At 45.1% G+C, this 19718-nt stretch overlaps 1 protein-coding gene across 1 annotated transcript in view; it reads right to left on the minus strand.

Annotated features, from left to right (window-relative positions):
• Nucleotides 1-19718, minus strand: part of LOC121005600 (membrane-spanning 4-domains subfamily A member 4A-like) — a 98481-nt gene that overhangs the window by 46475 nt on the left and 32288 nt on the right. Inside the window, exons 2-3 of the mRNA XM_040438379.1 lie at nucleotides 14614-14724; nucleotides 208-264 (exon numbers count right to left, since the gene is read on the minus strand). Coding sequence (XP_040294313.1) covers nucleotides 208-264; nucleotides 14614-14724 — 168 coding nt within the window. The remainder of the gene's footprint in view (nucleotides 1-207; nucleotides 265-14613; nucleotides 14725-19718) is intronic.

The following is a 19718-nucleotide window of genomic DNA, read 5'->3' on the forward strand; positions in this document are numbered from 1 at the left end:
ACTATCCCTTCAAAATGCCCCTTTAGTGTTTTAAAATTGCAGCTCTCACTGTAAGTTCACCCTGGGTAAGAAAACTTTCACTGTGGACACTGCTCAAGAAAAACCACCAAATGATCATCAATGGTCCAGAGGGAACAGAATAATAATTACTACCCTGACTTGGATCAGTTGACATTGTCTATGCATAATCTTTATCAAGTTACTCACCAAGCAGATGTTAGGTTTAGATTGAGCCGCAATGGTCAGAGCTCCTGCGATAATGTACTGTAAAAAAAAACTTCTAGTTAAAATCATTAGATAAGTTTACATCTGTTCAATATGGCCAGAAAAAAAAGAGTATAAATAATTATCAAAAACCAACATCACAGTCTACAAAAACTGGGGCCACAATATATGTAAATAAACTCTTAACTAGTGTTGATCGAGCACCGTAGTGCTCGGGTGCTCGAAGGGCTCGGGCTGAACACATCGGGATGTTCCGGTGCTCGACCGAGCACCCGAGTATAATGGAAGTCTATGGGAGAACCCGAGCAGTAAACCAGGTACACCCTGCTCTGAAGAGGGGAGGGTGCCTGGTTGATAGGAAACTGTCAGAAATTGATGGAAACACCACTGAAATGTTTCTGGAACAACATGGGGAGGATGTCTGGATGCATCTTGTACTTGCAGGTCGCTGCTGGGAACGATGTTGTCTGAATAGTACGCCTCTTTTACAGACAAAAATACGCACACAAAAAAATAAATCTTTTTTAGAGGAAAAATTGTTAGGAAACATTCTTTCCTGTATATTTACTTGTATATAAAGTGCAAGTGCTGCCAAAAATTACAAAGAAGAGGCACTCCGATACAACCTGTATATCACATAAAGGAGGGCCTCATTCACATTGTGGTACAATTGTTCATGTAGTGGGACTCCTACACTCATAAAGCCTATGCACTAAGTGAAAGGGCTGGCAAAAATTACATTACAGATGTCTGCCCTATCAACTTTCGATGTTATTTTTAGCCCAAACCATGTAGACCATGGGTGATGGGGGAATTATGGTTCGATTCCGAAGAGGGAGCCTGAGAAACAGCTATGGCTACCACATCCAAGAAGCAAGGAAGCATGCGCGCAAATTACCTATTATGTATAATTAGGTGAGGGCCTGCAGGTGAGCTGACCCTGTAAAAGATTTTAGGTGCGGGCCTGCAGGTGAGCTGACCCTGTAAAAGATTTTAGGTGCGGGCCTGCTGGTGAGCTGACCATGTAAAAGATTGTAGATGAAGGCCTGCTGGTGAGCTGACCCTGTAAAAAATTATATGCAAGGGCCTTCAGATGAGCTGACCCTGCAACACATTATATGCGAGGGCATGCAGGTTAGCTGACCCTCTAAAAAATTTTATGCGAGGGCCTTTAGGTAAGCTGACCCTGTAAAAGATTTGAGGTGCGGGACTGCTGGTGAGCTGACCCTCTAAAAGATTTGAGGTGCGGGCCTGCTGGTGAGCTGACCCTGTAAAAGATTTTTTGTGCAGGTCTGCAGGTGAGCTGACCCTCTAAAAAAATAATATGAGGGCCTTCAGGTGGGCTGACCCTGTAAAAGAATTGAGGTGCGAGCCTGCGGGTGAGCTGACCCTGTAAAAGATTTGAGGTGCGGGCCTCCTGGTGAGCTGACCCTGTAAAAGATTTTATGTGCGGGCCTGCTGGTGAGCTTACCCAGTAAAAGATTGTAGGTGTAGGCCTGCTGGGGAGATGACCCTCTAAAAAATGATATGCAAGAGCCTGAAGGTGAGCTGACCCTGTAAAATATTGTAGGTGAGGGCCTGCTGGTGAGCTGACCCTCTAAAAAATTATATGCGAGGGCCTGCAGCGGACCTGACCCTCTAAAGAATTATATGCGACGGCCTGCATGTGAGCTGACCCAGTAAAACATTATATGCGAAGGGTATATATACGAGGGCATGATATGTGACGAATAAGAATGTTGATATAATGGAAGAGGACGAGAAAAGGAAGATTCAACCATATACCCTTGTTTGTGTTGGAAGGGGTGCATGGGAATACAGTGTATTCAGTACATTATAAACAACACATTTAAAGTGCCTTTATGTTCAGCCAATTTCCTCTGGTGGAGTCAAGAAGTCATGGACAATCCAGGTCTTGTTCATTTTTATAAGAGTCAACCTGTCAGCATTTTCAGTTGACAGGCGGATGTGCTTATCAGTTATTATGCCCCCAGCAGCACTAAATACCCGCTCTGACAAAACGCTGGCGGCAGGGCAGGCCAGCACCTCCAAGGCGTAGAGCACCAGTTCGTGCCACGTGTCCAGCTTGGACACCCAGTAGTTGTAAGGCACTGAGGAATCATTGAGGACGCTGACCCGGTCTGCTATGTACTCCTTCACCATCTTCCAAAAATTTTCCCTCCTTGTGACACTAGGCCGCGCATCAGGGTGAGGGCGCTGGCTGGGTTTCATGAAACTGTCCCAGGCTTTGGAGAGTGCTGCCCTGCCTCTGTTGGAACTGCTATGTGTTCCTCTTGTCTCCCCTCTTTGGTTGGCAAGGGACTACGGACTGTGCCGCCAGAGTTGTCAGATGGAAATTTTTGGAGCAATTTTTCAACAAGGATCTTCTGGTATTGCACCATTTTGCTTGTCCTCTTCACCAGAGGAATGAGAAATAAGAGGTTCTCTTTGTAGCGGGGGTCGAGAAGGGTGAACAACCAGTAATCGTGTTGTCTAAAATGCTTATAATGCGCAGGTCGCGAGAAAGGCAGCCTGACATGAAGTGAGCCATGTGTGCCAGAGTACCAACAGGCAAGACTTCGCTGTCGTCATTAGGAGGATCACTCTCAATCTCCTCATCCTCTTCCTTCTTTTCTGCCCACCCACGCGGAACAGATGGAATTAAACTTCCATGGGTACTACCCTCTGTAGCGGAGGCAACCATCTCCTGCTCTTCCTCCTCTTCATTGTCAAATTCGCACAGAGAAAACGAACTGAGGGTGGTCTGGCTATCACCCTGTGTAATGTCTTCCCCCATTTCCACCTCTTCCACATGCTAAGCGTCGTCCTTAATTGTGAGCAGCGAGAATTTGAGTTGACACAGAAGTGGGATGGTTACGCTGATAATAGCGTTATCACCGCTTACCATCTGTGTTGATTCCTCAAAGTTTCTTAAAACCTCACAGAGGTCATACATTCATGCCCACTCCTCGCTTGTGAATAGCGGAAGCTGACTGGAAAGGCGACGACCATGTTGCAGCTGGTATTCCACTACTGCCCTCTGCTGCTTACAAAGCCTGGCCAACATGTGAAACGTCGAATTCCAGCACGTGATCGAGTCGCACAACAGCCGGAGAGCTGGCAATTTCAAGCACTGCTGCAGCGTTGACAGACCGGCTGAAGCTGTCGGTGACTTGCGGAAATGTGCACACACGCAGCGCACCTTCACCAGTAGCTCAGGCCATATGGGGTAGGTTTTGAGAAACCGCTGAACCACAAGGTTGAACTCGTGGGCTAGGCATGGGATGTGTTACGGCCATTATTAGACGCAACCATGCCTAGTTCAAGGTTGAGTGGTGAGAGCCACAGCTCAGTCTGGTCTCTAATCCCCTGCCACAACTCTGCAGCGGTGTGCTGTTTGTCCCCTAAGCATATCAGCTTAAGCACGGCCTATTGCCGCTTCCCCACTGCAGTGCTACACTGCTACCAGCTACCAACTGATGATCGACTCACGCTGATAATTTGGAGGTGGAAGTGGAGGCGGAGGAGCAGAAGTGGGGGTTGGAGCCACTAACATAGGTGCTGGCGGAAACCCTGATTGATGTTGGCCAACTGCAGCATGTGACCCAGCCTCTATTTAAGCAGAAGTCATATAGCGCCGCCCGTCACTCTGCTCTGATTAGTGTAGGGATAGGCTGCAGCTGCTGTGAGGGAGAGATCAGGGAGGAATCTTATAAAGAACTGCTTCTTTACTCAGCGATCAACAGCAAATGTGTTTTGTGGGGGCAGTGCACAATTGATTTAAGCCTGCCCTGAGCCAACTACTACTAAAAACGAACAGGATATCTGCATGTCTGCAAGTCCAGAAATACTGCTCTGAGATACTGGGGTTAAAAAAAACCTGTTTCATATAGTGCACATCTAGGATTATCGCTGCATAAGTGACTGTTCAATTTAGGCCAGAAATACGGCTTTCTCATACTGGTGCATACTGGGGTGAAAAAAAAAAACCTCTGTTTCATATAGTGCACATCTGTGATTATAGGTGCATAAGTGAGTGTTACATTTAGGCCAGAAATACTGCTTTGGCATACTGGGGCATACTGGGAGAATAAAAAAACCTCTGTTTCATATAGTGCACATCTGTGATTATAGGTGCATAAGTGAGTGTTACATTTAGGCCAGAAATACGGCTTTGGCATACTGGGTGAAAAAAACCCACTGTTTTATATACTGCACATCTGAGATTAGAGGTGCATAAGTTACTGTGAAATTTAGGCCACAAATACCGCTGTCCTATAGAGTTAAAAAAAAATATTTAGTGCAATATTGGCGGATAATTATTTTTAACAGACTCAACCACTTTTTACTTTGCTTGGTGAACGCTAACTATGAGGCAAACATCTAATAAGGGACACGGTCATGGTCGTGGTGGTGGTGTTGGTGGAGCCTCTGGTGCAGGGAGAGGACGTGGCCGTTTTGCCACAGCTACACGTCCTACTGAACCTACTACCTCAGGTCACAGTAGCCGACAGAATCTACAATGATATTTCCCCGTGCATATCGGAGAACCTGTCTGAGCCTCAAGTCATGCAGCAGTCTCTTATGCTGTTTGAAGACTCTTGACGCACAACCACTTATGTTTCCTGATGAGGACATGTGAATACCACCTCAGCACGTCTCTGATGATGACGAAACACAGGTGCCAACTGCTGCGTCTTTCTGCAGTGTGCAGACCGAAAAGGAGGTCAGGGAGGAAGACTGGGTGGAAGACGATGCAGGGGACGATCAGGTCCTAGACCCCACATGGAATGAAGGTCGTGCCACTGACTTTCAGAGTTCAGAGTAAGAGGCAGTAGTGATACCGAGCCAACAGCGTAGCAAAAGAGGGAGCAGGGTGCAAAAGCAGAGCAGCCGTCGCCAAAACAGTTCGCCTGCTACTAGCCACCGCCACCAGGGACAGAGCACACCAAAGGCAGCTTCAAGGAGTTCCCTGGCATGGCACTTCTTCACACAATGTGCTGATGACAGGACCCGAGTGGTTTGCACGCTGTGCCATCAGAGCGTGAAGCGAGGCATTAATGTTCTGAACCTTAGCACAACCTGCATGACCAGGCATCTACATGCGAGACACGGGCTGCGTTGGAGTAAGCACCTTCAAAACCAAGAAAGGGCTGAGGCCCCTCCTGCTCCCTCTTCTGCTGCTGCCTCGGCCTCTTCCTCCGCCTCTGGAGGAACGTTGGCACCTTCCGCCCAGCAAACAGAGGATGTGCCACCACCACCTCCGTCACCAAGCATCTCCACTATGTCACACAACAGCGTTCAGCTCTCCATCTCACAAACATTTGAGAGAAAGTGTAAATTCCCACCTAGCCACCCTCGATCCCTGGCCCTGAATGCCACCATTTCTAAACTACTGGCCTTTGAAATGGAGACGGACAGCTTCAAACAGCTCATGTCGCTTGCTGTCCCACAGTATGTCGTTCCCAGCCACCACTACTTCTCCAGGAGAGCCGTGCCCTCCCTGCACAACCAAGTATCGGATAAAATCAAGTGTGCACTGCGCAACGCCATCTGTGCATTTCTCCTGTAACTGGGGCTACTATGTCAGCCCCAGTTACAGGAGAAATCAACAGTGGAAAAAAAAAGAAAAAGTGAAGCAAATGTCCCCCAGAGGTCTTGTATGACCTTATGGGGGACGAAAAGTGTAAAATAAAAAAAAATTAAATAAAGTGTTAAAAAAAAAAAAAAAATCCCCAAGTAAGGAATAAAAAAAAAAAATTTAAAATAGAATTTTTTTTATAAAATAGACATATTTGGTATTGCCGCGTCTGTAAAAACCAGCTCTATAAAAATATCACATGACCTAACCCCTCGGGTGAACACCGTAAAAAACAAAAAAAAAACAAAACAAAAACAAAACTGTCAAAACAAGCGATTTTTGTCACCTTACATCACAAAAAGTGCAACACCAAGTGATCAAAAACGCGTATGTCCCACAAAATGGTACCAATAAAACTGTCCCCTCATCCCGCAAAAAATGAGCCCCTACATAAGAAAATCTCTCAAAAAATAAAAAACTATAGCTCTCAGAACATGGACACATTAAAACATTTTTTTTTTGTTTCAAAATGCTATTATTGTGTAAAACTTTAATAAATAAGAAAAAGGTATACATATTAGGTATCGCCACGTCCGTAACAATCTGCTCTATAAAAATTTCACTTGACTGAACCCCTCAGGTGAACGCTGTAAATAAATAGAAACTGTGCTAAAACAACCAATTTTTTGGTCACCTTGCCCCATAAAGTGTTATAATAAATGATCAAAAAATCATATGTACCCAAAAATAGTAGCAATAAAACTGGCACCTTATCCCCTAGTTTCCAAAATGGGATCACTTCTTGGGAGTTTCTACTGTAAGGGTGCATCAGGGGGCTTCAAATGGGACATGGCATCTAAAAACCATGTGGAGTTCCTTTTCTTCTGCGCCCTGCCATGTGCCCATACAGCAGTTTATGACCACATGTGGGGTGTTTCTGTAAACCGCAAAATCTGGGTAATAAATATTAAGTTTTGTTTGGCTGTTAACCATCGATGTGTTAAAGAAAAAATTGGATTAAAATGGAAAATCTGCCAAAAAAGTGAAATTTAAAAATTTGATCTCCATTTTCCTTTAATTCTTGTGGAACGCCTAAAGGGTTAACAAAGTTTGTAAAATCGGTTTTAAGTAACTTGAGGGGTGTAGTTTCTACAATGGGGTCATTTATGAGGGTATCCACTATGTAGGCCCCACAAAGTGACTTCAGACCTGAACTGGTCCTTAAAAAGTGGGTTTTGGCAATTTTCTTAAAAATTTTAAGAATTGCTTCTAAACTCCTAATCCTTCTAACGTCCTAAAAAAATAAAATTACATTTCCAAAATGATGCCAACATAAAGTAGACATATGGGGAATGTTAAGTAATAAATATTTTATGAGGTATCACTCTCTGTTTTAAAAGCAGAGACATTGAAATTTATAAAATTGCGAATTTTTCAAAATTTTTGGTAAATTTGGGATTTTTTCATAAATAAAGGTGAAATATATTGACTCAAATTTATGACTATCATGAAGTACAATGTGTCACGAGAAAACAATCTCTAAATGACTTGGATAAGTAAAGGCGTTCCAAAGTTATTACGACATAAAGTGAGATATGTCAGTTTTGCAAAATTAGGCCTGGTCAGGAAGGGGGCAAATGGCCCAGATGGCAAGTGGTTAATTTCCCTATCCACATTTGTTTGCAGAGCATTTGCCATGCTCTTAAGCACATTTTGCTGCCTTTTGCAGCCCTCTTGCTCTTTCCAGGGCTATTTTAGAGCCATTTTAGTGGCCAAAAGTTTGGGTCCCCATTGACTTCAATGGGGTTCGGGTTCAAGTTAGGGTCAAATTCGGGTCCCGAACCCGAACTTTTTTTTTAAGTTCGGCTGAACCTGCCGAACCCGAACATCCAGGTGTCCGCTCAACACTAGCTGCGGATAATTTAACTGTCAGTAGCGGACACCGTCTATGGAAATAGTACACTGGATGTCACTGATATTTTAGGGATGTGCACACTTTAAACAGGAGATATGCCATGGATAATTTAACTGTCCGCAGGAGACAAAGTCTACGGAAAAAGTGCACTGGATTTCACTGATATTTTAGGGATGCGCACAATTTACACAGGAGATGTGGCGCAGATAATTTTACTGTCCGCAGGGGACACCGTCTACGGAAAAAGTGTACTGGATCTCACTGATATTTTAGGGATGCACACACTTTACACAGGAGATGTGGTGCGGATAATTTAACTGTCAGCAGCGGACACCGTCTACGGAAAAAGAGCACTGGATGTCACTGTTATTTTAGGGATGCGCACATTTTAATCAGGAGTTGCTGCGCAGATAATTTAACTGTCCGCAGCAGACACTCTCTACTGAAAAAAAAGTGCACTGGATGTCACTGATATTTTAGGGATGCGCACACTTTAAACCGGAGATACGCCGTGGATAATTTAACTGTCCGCAGGAGAAAAAGTCTACGGAAAAATTGCACTGGATTTCACAGATAGTTTAGGGATGCGCACAATCTACACAGGAGATGTGGTGCGAATAATTTAACTGTCTGCAGCGGCCTATTACACAGTATTTTGCTCAGGATGTGCTTAAAATATGCACAGCTCTCCCTTAGGCTACTTTCGCACTAGCGTTCGGGTGTCCGCTCGTGCGCTCCGTTTGAAGGGGCTCACGAGCGGCCCCGAACGCATCCGTCTGGCCCCAATGCATTCTCAGTAGAGGCGGATCCACTGAGAATTGTAGTGTACGGGAACTGTAATACCCGTCACTACCAAAGTGTCACTTGGTGTGCTGTCGTCCCTCCTAATTATGGGGAAGTTGTTATATGTCAGTTTTATAAAATGTAATGTAATGCTATGTGTTTCCCTGTTACTATGACACTTGCATGTACAGGCCTGCTAGGGGTGTCATTCCAGCTTCTAGTCATTAGAGGGAGCTAGGGAGCCCTAGTTTATATAAGGCCCAGTCAGGGAAGTAGAAGGCAGACGGAGTCTAGTGTCTGTAAGCTACAGTTGGAGATTAGACAATGTCAGAGACAAGTCCAGGCCTGAAGCCTGCTGTCCAGGAGAAGATTCCCTCCTGAATTCCCATATGCAGAAACAGGAATATCTTAGCTAAAGAGCCTGAGGAAGCCGAGAGAGACAGAGGCAAAGTGCAGAGAAGCAAGAGGTACTCAAAATAACAGAGGAGGTACTTTCTAAAGCTATAGCCAAGGATATAAAGCCAGAACTAGGTTATTGGGCCTTGGTGAAGAATTGCTATATTCCAGGATCAGACAGAAATAGAGTGCAAGCTCCTGTACTGCAAGTCCTGTGGTCAACACTCTGTAATCACCTTGCTCAAGCTGTAATTGCCTGCATCAACCGTATTGCAAAATCGACTGTATGCCAAGGAACTGCGATTCCAATATTGTCTCTGCATGAAAACTACTAAAGTTGGAGTTCTGTTTTAATACCACGTGTTCCTCAATTTATTCCTGCTATCCGCAAACGGCATGCCACCGTTTACTTGGCACTGGCTTCACGAACATCTTATACCATCACCTGCCCTTGCAGAGAGTCAGCCGTACCAGGTTAGTGTATATTGCACTACATCACCCAGAAACACCTATTGCACACAACTTGAGTACGCTGCACCTCTCTTTTGGCGTCACGAACAGGATACGCACGCTTTCTAGTGCAAGAAGCGTGAACTTTGTGCCTTATACAGTTGCCCTGTGACCAAAGTGACAATTTGCCTGTTTATTTAAAGTGGACTTTGTGGACTGAAAATTCTACCCAAAGTGTTCCTAAAACCTCTAAAGAGCGCTGTGCAGTGTTGCGCTACCAAGAGGAAGAAAATCGCCACATTGGAGTGTGGTTTTGTGGACTTTTTACAATCCTGCTTGCTGTCAGTGAACAGACAGCGTTTCTTGCTAAAAATGGCCGCTGAGCTTGCTGAATTTACTGCTGCGTCATCTTCATCCCGAAAAGGCGGGAAAAATTGGCGCCTTTCTGAGGAAAGAGCGGGAAGGAGTTCAAGGTCAGGTGCCACTGCTTATCTGGACATTTGCATGTCTGCCAGCATGGACACCGCCTTCCATATACTGGAATACCTGGGGGGCGGCCTCCCAGTGCAGTGGGAGGAGCTGGCTGCTGTAATTGACGCGACCCTATCGCTCTCCTCAGAAGGATCGAGCATGTTGAAAAGTGAGCATCATTGTGCTGCAATGTCGACGCCTGAAATACCGCAAGTGCCTGATGTTGGTGTAGAGCCAGAGGAGGCTCCACCGGCCTACGCTCCGGGACCGGAGCAACCCGCCTGCCGCCCAAGGGAGAAAGAACCCGAGCCCTACTATGGCTCGTGGAGAGACTTTTTCCAACCATCTTTCAAATGGTCCTCCCTGATGGCGGAGATCCGAGAGGCCGCTATAAAGCGGAATACAAAGACCAAAATCCTCTATGAGGAACTAACTAAGACAATACATGAGAAGCATACGTACACCCAACCCCGCCTGGAAAGGAGAAAGGGAGTGGTGCTGTCATTTGACAAATCCCGTGGCTACGGGTTCATCCAAGACTATCTTACTGGCAGAGACCTCTATGTGAATCGAAGGTCTGTCAAAAGAGACTACCTCCCTTCTTACCAGCATAGCCTCCGCGAGGGAGAGGAAGTGGAATACACCCCTGCCGAGAGCCTGCGAGGCCCTTATGCCACTGCCGTGACCCGTCCCAAACGAGCGCCTGAGGACTGGGAGGCAGAAGAAGGAGAAGACTACTCTGGCTGCGAGCGGGAACCGGAACGCTCTCCAGAGCCGGCCCATCACGCCTTTCAGGAGCGGTGCTCCTTCATTGGGCCCAATGTCTTCTGGCAGCCAACCGTGTTGGAGAAATGGGTGAGCCCCTATCCTTCCCCCGAGCTGCCTCGTCGGGAGAAGACCATATCAGAGATGGAACAGTTAAAAGGACTTAGTGCTACCTTTGAAAACATCCGGAGGGGTCGGAGACCAGACGCATCGCCAGAATCTGCAGAGGCCGAGTCCGCACCATCGGTGACTGTACCTGCGCCGGCGGCGCCAGCAGATGACAGCGACTCCGACACAGAGAGCATCGGTGAGCAGATCGTCCGGCTGAAGGAGAAGTTGCGGGAGTTGCGCAAGATACACACCGCCAGGATCCGGACACCGCCAAGGAAGGATGAGGTAAGGGTGCCTGTCACCACCCGTAGACCACCTTCTGTTGCCACCGCTCCATCAGTGCCCCAGACCGGACCCGCGATTGCCGTAAACTGCTGCACCCAGAGCACCGGACCGCTTGCTGCGGCGGTGCCCAGCACGTTACACCCTGCAGTGATCATGCCAGGACCGGCACGGTCCACCAGAGGGTTCACCCCTAGGCCTATGGGGCCAATACCTATTAGGGGCCCCTTTACTCTACAGCTGCCCCCTGACACTGTTATGTGGGCACACCCTCGTGTAGAAGAATACTACAGACGATACCTGCCAGCGGAGCCAAGTGGTTATGATATGCCACTGTAATCAGCCTGCTAGGCCTTTGATTTATTTCCTCAATGAATGAGGGTATTAACCCTTCCAGGACAGGAGTCCTATGTTTCTGGTCCTTTCTTGCGGCTGCCAGTTTGTCCACGGCTCAGTGGTAGGTGTTGACCACTGAAATCACAAAGTCAGCAAGGCCACGTTTGTTTCCAGGATCTCCTGCCTGCTTTTGCTACCCCACGCCAAGTTGTGCCTGTTCCTTTAGTTGCACCTTTTACCCTTCACCCCCTTTTCAGGTTGATCAGGGGTATTACAGCACTTGTCTTTGCTGTCCTTTTATTGTGCAATTTGATACTAAGGAACCGTGCCCGGAGACAGACTCAAAAGAACCTGAGCCTCTGAGATTTTTGCTCTTTTAAAGGAAATGTGCCCAGAGATGGACTCCACCGCATGAGAGCCTCTGTGATTTAATAGGAAAATAACCTGGGTACGGACTCATGTTTGTTCTTTGAGCCTCCAAGAACTTTTATACTGTTTTATCCATTTTGCTGTTCTATTATGGACTTATTCATTGTCATGGACTATCCTGGTTATAATGTTACGCTGTGCCAGGTCAGCGCCCCCGTTCCATTCACTATCCTGAGAGAAGAGAACGACGCCCCTTGTCACTACCCTTCACCTTTGCCAATTGGACCTGATGTAAATGTAAATGCAGATGAATTACATGTATGTATGCCTGCATGTCTCTATTTTCTATTTCAGGTAGAGATTCCAGTTGGGCGACCCATGATGGAGTACGAGGTCGTACTCAGCTTAAAGCAGTGGGGTATGTAGTGTACGGGAACTGTAATACCCGTCACTACCAAAATGTCACTTGGTGTGCTGTCGTCCCTCCTAATTATGGGGAAGTTGTTATATGTCAGTTTTATAAAATGTAATGTAATGCTATGTGTTTCCCTGTTACTATGACACTTGCATGTACAGGCCTGCTAGGGGTGTCATTCCAGCTTCTAGTCATTAGAGGGAGCTAGGGAGCCCTAGTTTATATAAGGCCCAGTCAGGGAAGTAGAAGGCAGACGGAGTCTAGTGTCTGTAAGCTACAGTTGGAGATTAGACAATGTCAGAGACAAGTCCAGGCCTGAAGCCTGCTGTCCAGGAGAAGATTCCCTCCTGAATTCCCATATGCAGAAACAGGAATATCTTAGCTAAAGAGCCTGAGGAAGCCGAGAGAGACAGAGGCAAAGTGCAGAGAAGCAAGAGGTACTCAAAATAACAGAGGAGGTACTTTCTAAAGCTATAGCCAAGGATATAAAGCCAGAACTAGGTTATTGGGCCTTGGTGAAGAATTGCTATATTCCAGGATCAGACAGAAATAGAGTGCAAGCTCCCGTACTGCAAGTCCTGTGGTCAACACTCTGTAATCACCTTGCTCAAGCTGTAATTGCCTGCATCAACCGTATTGCAAAATCGACTGTATGCCAAGGAACTGCGATTCCAATATTGTCTCTGCATGAAAACTACTAAAGTTGGAGTTCTGTTTTAATACCACGTGTTCCTCAATTTATTCCTGCTATCCGCAAACGGCGTGCCACCGTTTACTTGGCACTGGCGTCACGAACATCTTATACCATCACCTGCCCTTGCAGAGAGTCAGCCGTACCAGGTTAGTGTATATTGCACTACATCACCCAGAAACACCTATTGCACACAACTTGAGTACGCTGCAGAATGCATCCGTCTGCCAGCGTTCAGCCTCCGCTCCGCTCAGTGAGCGGACACCTGAACGCTGCTTGCAGCGTTCGGGTGTCCGCCTGGCCGTGCGGAGGCGAGCGGATTTGTCCAGACTTACAATGTAAGTCAATGGGGACGGATCCGCTTGAAGATGACACCATATGGCTCAATCTTCAAGCGGATCCGTTCCCCATTGACTTACAATGTAAAGTCTGAACGGATCCGCTCAGGCTACTTTCATACTTAGAAAATTTTCTAAGTTTTAATGCAGACGGATCCGTTCTGAACGGATGCGAACGTCTGCATTATCGGAGCGGATCCGTCTGATGAAACATCAGACGGATCCGCTCCGAACGCTAGTGTGAAAGTAGCCTTACACTGAGCAATTTAGCGCAGGTTGCGCTACAAACATATATTGCTGCTGTCACACACAATATTCCTCACAAGGACTTTTGGGTCTATGAAATGTTTTTGTAGAAAAATTAAATTCAATTACACATCCTATACTCTTTGTCCCTTTCTATGCTCAGCTCTCCCTGACTTAGAAAGAGCCGAACACGCATCATTGGGTGCTATATAGCACCCTATGACGCGTTCCGGCCAGCCAATCACTGTAATGCCAGTAGCCAGCTAATGTATGATTCTGTTTTAACATGAACCTCTAGATTATAAAGCGCTGCAGAATATGTTGGTGCTATATAAATAAAGATTATTATTATATTCATGTGAATGGGCACTGTGAAATACTACAGCTTCTATTGATATATAAGTAAAATCACCTAGATCATGGATGGCCAACCTGCAGCTCTCCAGCTGTTGTAAAACTACAATTCCTACCATGCCCTGCTGTAGGCTGATAGTTGTAGACAGTCTGGGCATGCTGGGAGTTGTAGTTTTGCAACAGCTGGAGAGCCGCAGGTTGCCCATCCCTGACCTAGATAATCCCATAGCAATTAATTAATTTCCAGGCTGATTTTACTTAAAAAACAAGTGTCATAGTGAGACTGCCCCACTTAAGGAGGACGTCAGTTCTTCTGACATGTTTATTTTAGTAAATACTTTTGCATCTTCAAGAAGTTATACTCCACCTTCGTTATGAGAGGTTCTCTTCATACTGAATACCACAGCAGTAAATAACAAAGAGTAATAGTCCACTATGGTACAACAAAAAGAACTATAGAATTTTTTGGTTCCTACTAAACTGTAGATTCAGCATGAATTGGTACTAAGAAAATGACTATTCCTAAAGTTTATAATAATCATCTAGCTCATTATTCAATTAATTATTTAGTTTTATCTGTGAGGACTCTGGCATCTGTGATAACTTTAGGAGCCACACCCTAGAATGTTCATGAAGTACCTGATATTGAATATATATTTGTATTACTTGTAAGTACAGTTAACAGGTAATGCTGTCTTACAACAGTACCTCCAGGTTCACAAGGTAAGGACTACTATAACCTGAGTCACCTAAAATTAAAGCTATTTATAACTGTACCAAACCTCAGATATTTGGCTAAATCATATGACCATGGAGCAATAATACCCACCTGTTGTAGATTTATTTTGATATAATACATTACAGTATAGAAATGATGGTACTTACAAAAATTGTCCCCCAAAAAGGAATACCACTTGGTAATGTTATGGTGAAATTTGTGAAAGCCAAACCAATTCCCAAGCCAATCTCCAAGATAGAGGAAACAATCAATACAATCTAAAAAAAAAAAGAATGAAAGAAAAGATGTTAAATTTTAGCCAACACCACCTATTTTTACATATAGTAAGCCAGGACTTTATCGGGCCAAACCACTATGCATTGCTGTGCTGAGAGGATTGCTATGCCGACCAGCCAAGGGCCAGCTGGTCAACTTATCAGTGTGACAGAAAACCGAGCCAAACCCAGAGCTAGGCAGGGGATTTAAGACTGCTAATTCCTGATTAACTTGACTTTAAATTTGTTTATATCAGGACTTTATATTGTGTGATATCCTATTGACTTTCCTGGCGAACTGACTACTGACTTGTTTTTGTTTCTGAATTAACCCTGTGGCTGCTGCTCCTTCTTATATTGACTCTCCTGGTAACTGATCTTCTCCTGTCTTTAGATTAACTGCTTGTTTACTGCATCGCTGTGTCTGTCTCTCCTGGTTTTATCCTGCTTGCTGACTTCTCTGTGTACCTCCTTTGTCATTCTGGAAGGGCTGGCACTACTGTGCCTGCACCAGGCTTCTGTTACCGACTCCCCAAATATAACCTAGGTCCTTAGTAGCAAAGTCCATCAAGAAGGCTCTGATGAAGAACCTAGGGTTAGCCTTAGCTTCCTACCACCTGGAGTGGTTTGAGAAAACTGACACAGTATTGGGGCTCACTGGTTGTGGTCCGGATGGTGACCTTAGTACTTCCTAACACAATCTCTGTTTTGTGTCACTATCAATTTGTGTAGATCAACCAGTAGGGAAGCCATATGTGACTAACTGGTCCCTTACTTGTGGTTTCTCTGTATTTAACAAATATTATGTTAAAACATTTCAACATCTTAGCACCCCGGTCAGAACCGTAATGGTCATTCAAACAACTGATACTTATCTATTAGGTTAGAACCATATGTCAGTCTCTGTATTGGCACAACTCTCACATTAGAATATTGACCACTTCCACACTTTGTGAAGACATTTTTATCTTTAATAACTAATATGGCTCAAAGCCTGCTGATAGCTTTGAATGTGGCTCTTAAATGGTCGCTATACTTTCACACAACTTTGTATAACTCAATAGCACAGGTGACTATAAGAAACTCTGCAACATATACTAGCCTTGTCTAGTGCTATTTTCTGCCCCCCTCCCCTCTTTCTAAACTAACCTTAGCTTTCAAATTTGTGAGAAATCCATGTTGTTCGACCAAGATTGACTGTTCTCACTGAAGGATTTGATTACATCTATGTGGAGGGGAGCGGAGTGCAGAGAGACCAGACAATACAGATATGATTTAGCAGATTCAACAGCTAATAGTACCATAAGTGTTAGATTTCACCCCAACTGCTTTATTATATTCATTACTGCCCCATACTTCTCTGTAATGTCCTATACACTGCGTGCAGAATTATTAGGCAAATGAGTATTTTGACCACATCATCCTCTTTATGCATGTTGTCTTACTCCAAGCTGTATAGGCTCGAAAGCCTACTACCAATTAAGCATATTAGGTGATGTGCATCTCTGTAATGAGAAGGGGTGTGGTCTAATGACATCAACACCCTATATTAGGTGTGCATAATTATTAGGCAACTTCCTTTCCTTTGGCAAAATGGGTCAAAAGAAGGACTTGACAGGCTCAGAAAAGTCAAAAATAGTGAGATATCTTGCAGAGGGATGCAGCACTCTTAAAATTGCAAAGCTTCTGAAGCGTGATCATCGAACAATCAAGCGTTTTATTCAAAATAGTCAACAGGGTCGCAAGAAGCGTGTGGAAAAACCAAGGCGCAAAATAACTGCCCATGAACTGAGAAAAGTCAAGCGTGCAGCTGCCAAGATGCCACTTGCCACCAGTTTGGCCATATTTCAGAGCTGCAACATCACTGGAGTGCCCAAAAGCACAAGGTGTGCAATACTCAGAGACATGGCCAAGGTAAGAAAGGCTGAAAGACGACCACCACTGAACAAGACACACAAGCTGAAACGTCAAGACTGGGCCAAGAAATATCTCAAGACTGATTTTTCTAAGGTTTTATGGACTGATGAAATGAGAGTGAGTCTTGATGGGCCAGATGGATGGGCCCGTGGCTGGATTGGTAAAGGGCAGAGAGCTCCAGTCCGACTCAGACGCCAGCAAGGTGGAGGTGGAGTACTGGTTTGGGCTGGTATCATCAAAGATGAGCTTGTGGGGCCTTTTCGGGTTGAGGATGGAGTCAAGCTCAACTCCCAGTCCTACTGCCAGTTTCTGGAAGACACCTTCTTCAAGCAGTGGTACAGGAAGAAGTCTGCATCCTTCAAGAAAAACATGATTTTCATGCAGGACAATGCTCCATCACACGCGTCCAAGTACTCCACAGCGTGGCTGGCAAGAAAGGGTATAAAAGAAGAAAATCTAATGACATGGCCTCCTTGTTCACCTGATCTGAACCCCATTGAGAACCTGTGGTCCATCATCAAATGTGAGATTTACAAGGAGGGAAAACAGTACACCTCTCTGAACAGTGTCTGGGAGGCTGTGGTTGCTGCTGCACGCAATGTTGATGGTGAACAGATCAAAACACTGACAGAATCCATGGATGGCAGGCTTTTGAGTGTCCTTGCAAAGAAAGGTGACTATATTGGTCACTGATTTGTTTTTGTTTTGTTTTTGAATGTCATAAATGTATATTTGTGAATGTTGAGATGTTATATTGGTTTCACTGGTAAAAATAAATAATTGAAATGGGTATATATTTGTTTTTTGTTAAGTTGCCTAATAATTATGCACAGTAATAGTCACCTGCACACACAGATATCCCCCTAAAATAGCTAAAACTAAAAACAAACAAAAAACTACTTCCAAAAATATTCAGCTTTGATATTAATGAATTTTTTGGGTTCATTGAGAACATGGTTGTTGTTCAATAATAAAATTAATCCTCATAAATACAACTTGCCTAATAATTCTGCACTCCCTGTATGGTGGATCTAAGTGAATTTGAGGGAGTGACAGTTAGGAAGCAGAATCCGCTGTCACTTATAGTCTATGGGGGCGAGCTAGTCTTCAACCACCAACTCAGAGATAAGTGTTATGCAATATGATTGCCGTATTTGTGGGAGGTGAGGCGGGGCCAACCGCTTACTTATATCGGCGAGTGCACAGCCAGAGGACGGGTCGACTGCGTTTTCAGCCCTCCCAACCCCTTAGTTATTTGCTACGTCCTTAGATAGTAAGTTGTCTTTTCTCTTTCATTTCCGTGGAACGGTCAGCTACACTAGTTGTGCGCTGCAGTTCTATCTCTTACGTATAATCAGAAGGTAGGTACGGTCATGCCGTTTATGGCAGGATGTTGTCAGTCTACTTAGGGGCTTTGGCTTGCTATACTATTTGATGGAGCTGCTGGTCAGGGGTGTAAGGCTGGGGCCTTTTCTTCACGGGTGCGCCATTTTTCACCTCATCTATAGGCACTAGGCTTCCTGTTGCCACTGCTAAAAGTTCCACATATCACGAATCTGGGTCGTTGGACCTACAGTCTTGGCCCACTATCATGGCGTTACCAATAAAGTATGGTGTTAGCTCAAAAAACAAAAACAGATCCTGTCACGGTTACAGGCACGTTTTTTGGTCACCCCAGGCACCAGCGTCTCGTCCTGGCACATACAGGTCCACGATTACGCAATACTCAGGGCGCAGCTTGGAGGCCTGTCACGTCTACAGGTGGGGGATTGCCATGTCTGTCATGACTGCGGACTCGATCTGAAGTCCTATCACGACTACAGGTAACAGTACAATGTCTGTCACGACTACAGACTTGATGTGAAGTCCTGTCACGACTACAGGCAACAGTGCAATGTCTGTCACGACTACAGACTCAATGTGAAGTCCTGTCACGACTACAGGCAACAGTGCAATGTCTGTCACGACTACAGACTCGAGGTGAAGTCCTATCATGACTACAGGCACAGCGTTGATATGTCTGTCTTCAGACTCGATTTCAAGTTCCATCATGACTACAGGCTCAGCATGGTAAGCTACCACGACTGTAGTCCACGTCCAGGGTCATTAGTCTTGTCACGACCACATGAATCTAGTCACGGCTGTAGGTGGCGGTTGTCTATACATCATTCATACTAAGGTGTAGGTATATTGTTGTTCAGTGTTTGCACGGTGCTTGTCATTTAGGGTGCCGGTTTGGTCACTTGATTTATTTATCTCTTTTAGTAGGGAGATGTCTCAAGAATTTCTCGCTAAGGCCTCATCCTCCTCTTGCGACAGTGGTGATCTGCAATCAGTACGAGGTGCAGTACCATCGTTGAGTTCATGGACCATCCCGAAATTAATGGGCAGAATTATTAAAAAAGGGAATCCCATTCCCAGCCTCAGCTAGAAAGGCAGAACTTTACCGTCTTCTCTCTACGGATTCGGCTGCACCAAGCCAGGAAGTGTTGTCCATGAATACCATCCAGGCTTAACTTACTCAGCTACACGCTGTCATTAATACGATGGCTTCTTCAATGTCTGACATTCAGGCTAGGCTGGACACAGTCGAAGCTAGAACTGCTGCATCTGGCTTGGTGGGGCAGACAACGACGGTGGCCACTATTTCACAATTTAGTGCTCCTGGTGGGTTGAGTCCTACTCCCACTATTGCATCTTCCCATTTCATACCCACTAATATACGATAAGAAATCCTTGAAGGGAAAGATGTTAATCTGGCATCTCTTCTCATAGCTACTCATGAAGCCCCAGATAACAAGACCATAGGACCGAGGACTCGGTGATACTGAAATCTAGCGATGCTAGATTGAATAGAAAGCTCAATATTGCAGAGTTTGTGTTGGCCTTTAGCTTGTTTCGGGACGTGGTTTGTAAGCTTAGCTCACTTAGGAGGGAGGAGTTAGACCTCTATATGTATGAAGTGGTAGATTTAGGATACAAATTTGGTGGTACTGCATTCTACGACTATCACCGCTCATTTTCGGCTAAGGCAGCAGCTGCTCTTGCACAGTGTCAGTATATGGTTGATTGGTCTAATA

Source organism: Bufo bufo, chromosome 6, assembly GCF_905171765.1.
Source record: "Bufo bufo chromosome 6, aBufBuf1.1, whole genome shotgun sequence".
Taxonomy (NCBI): Eukaryota; Metazoa; Chordata; class Amphibia; order Anura; family Bufonidae; genus Bufo; species Bufo bufo.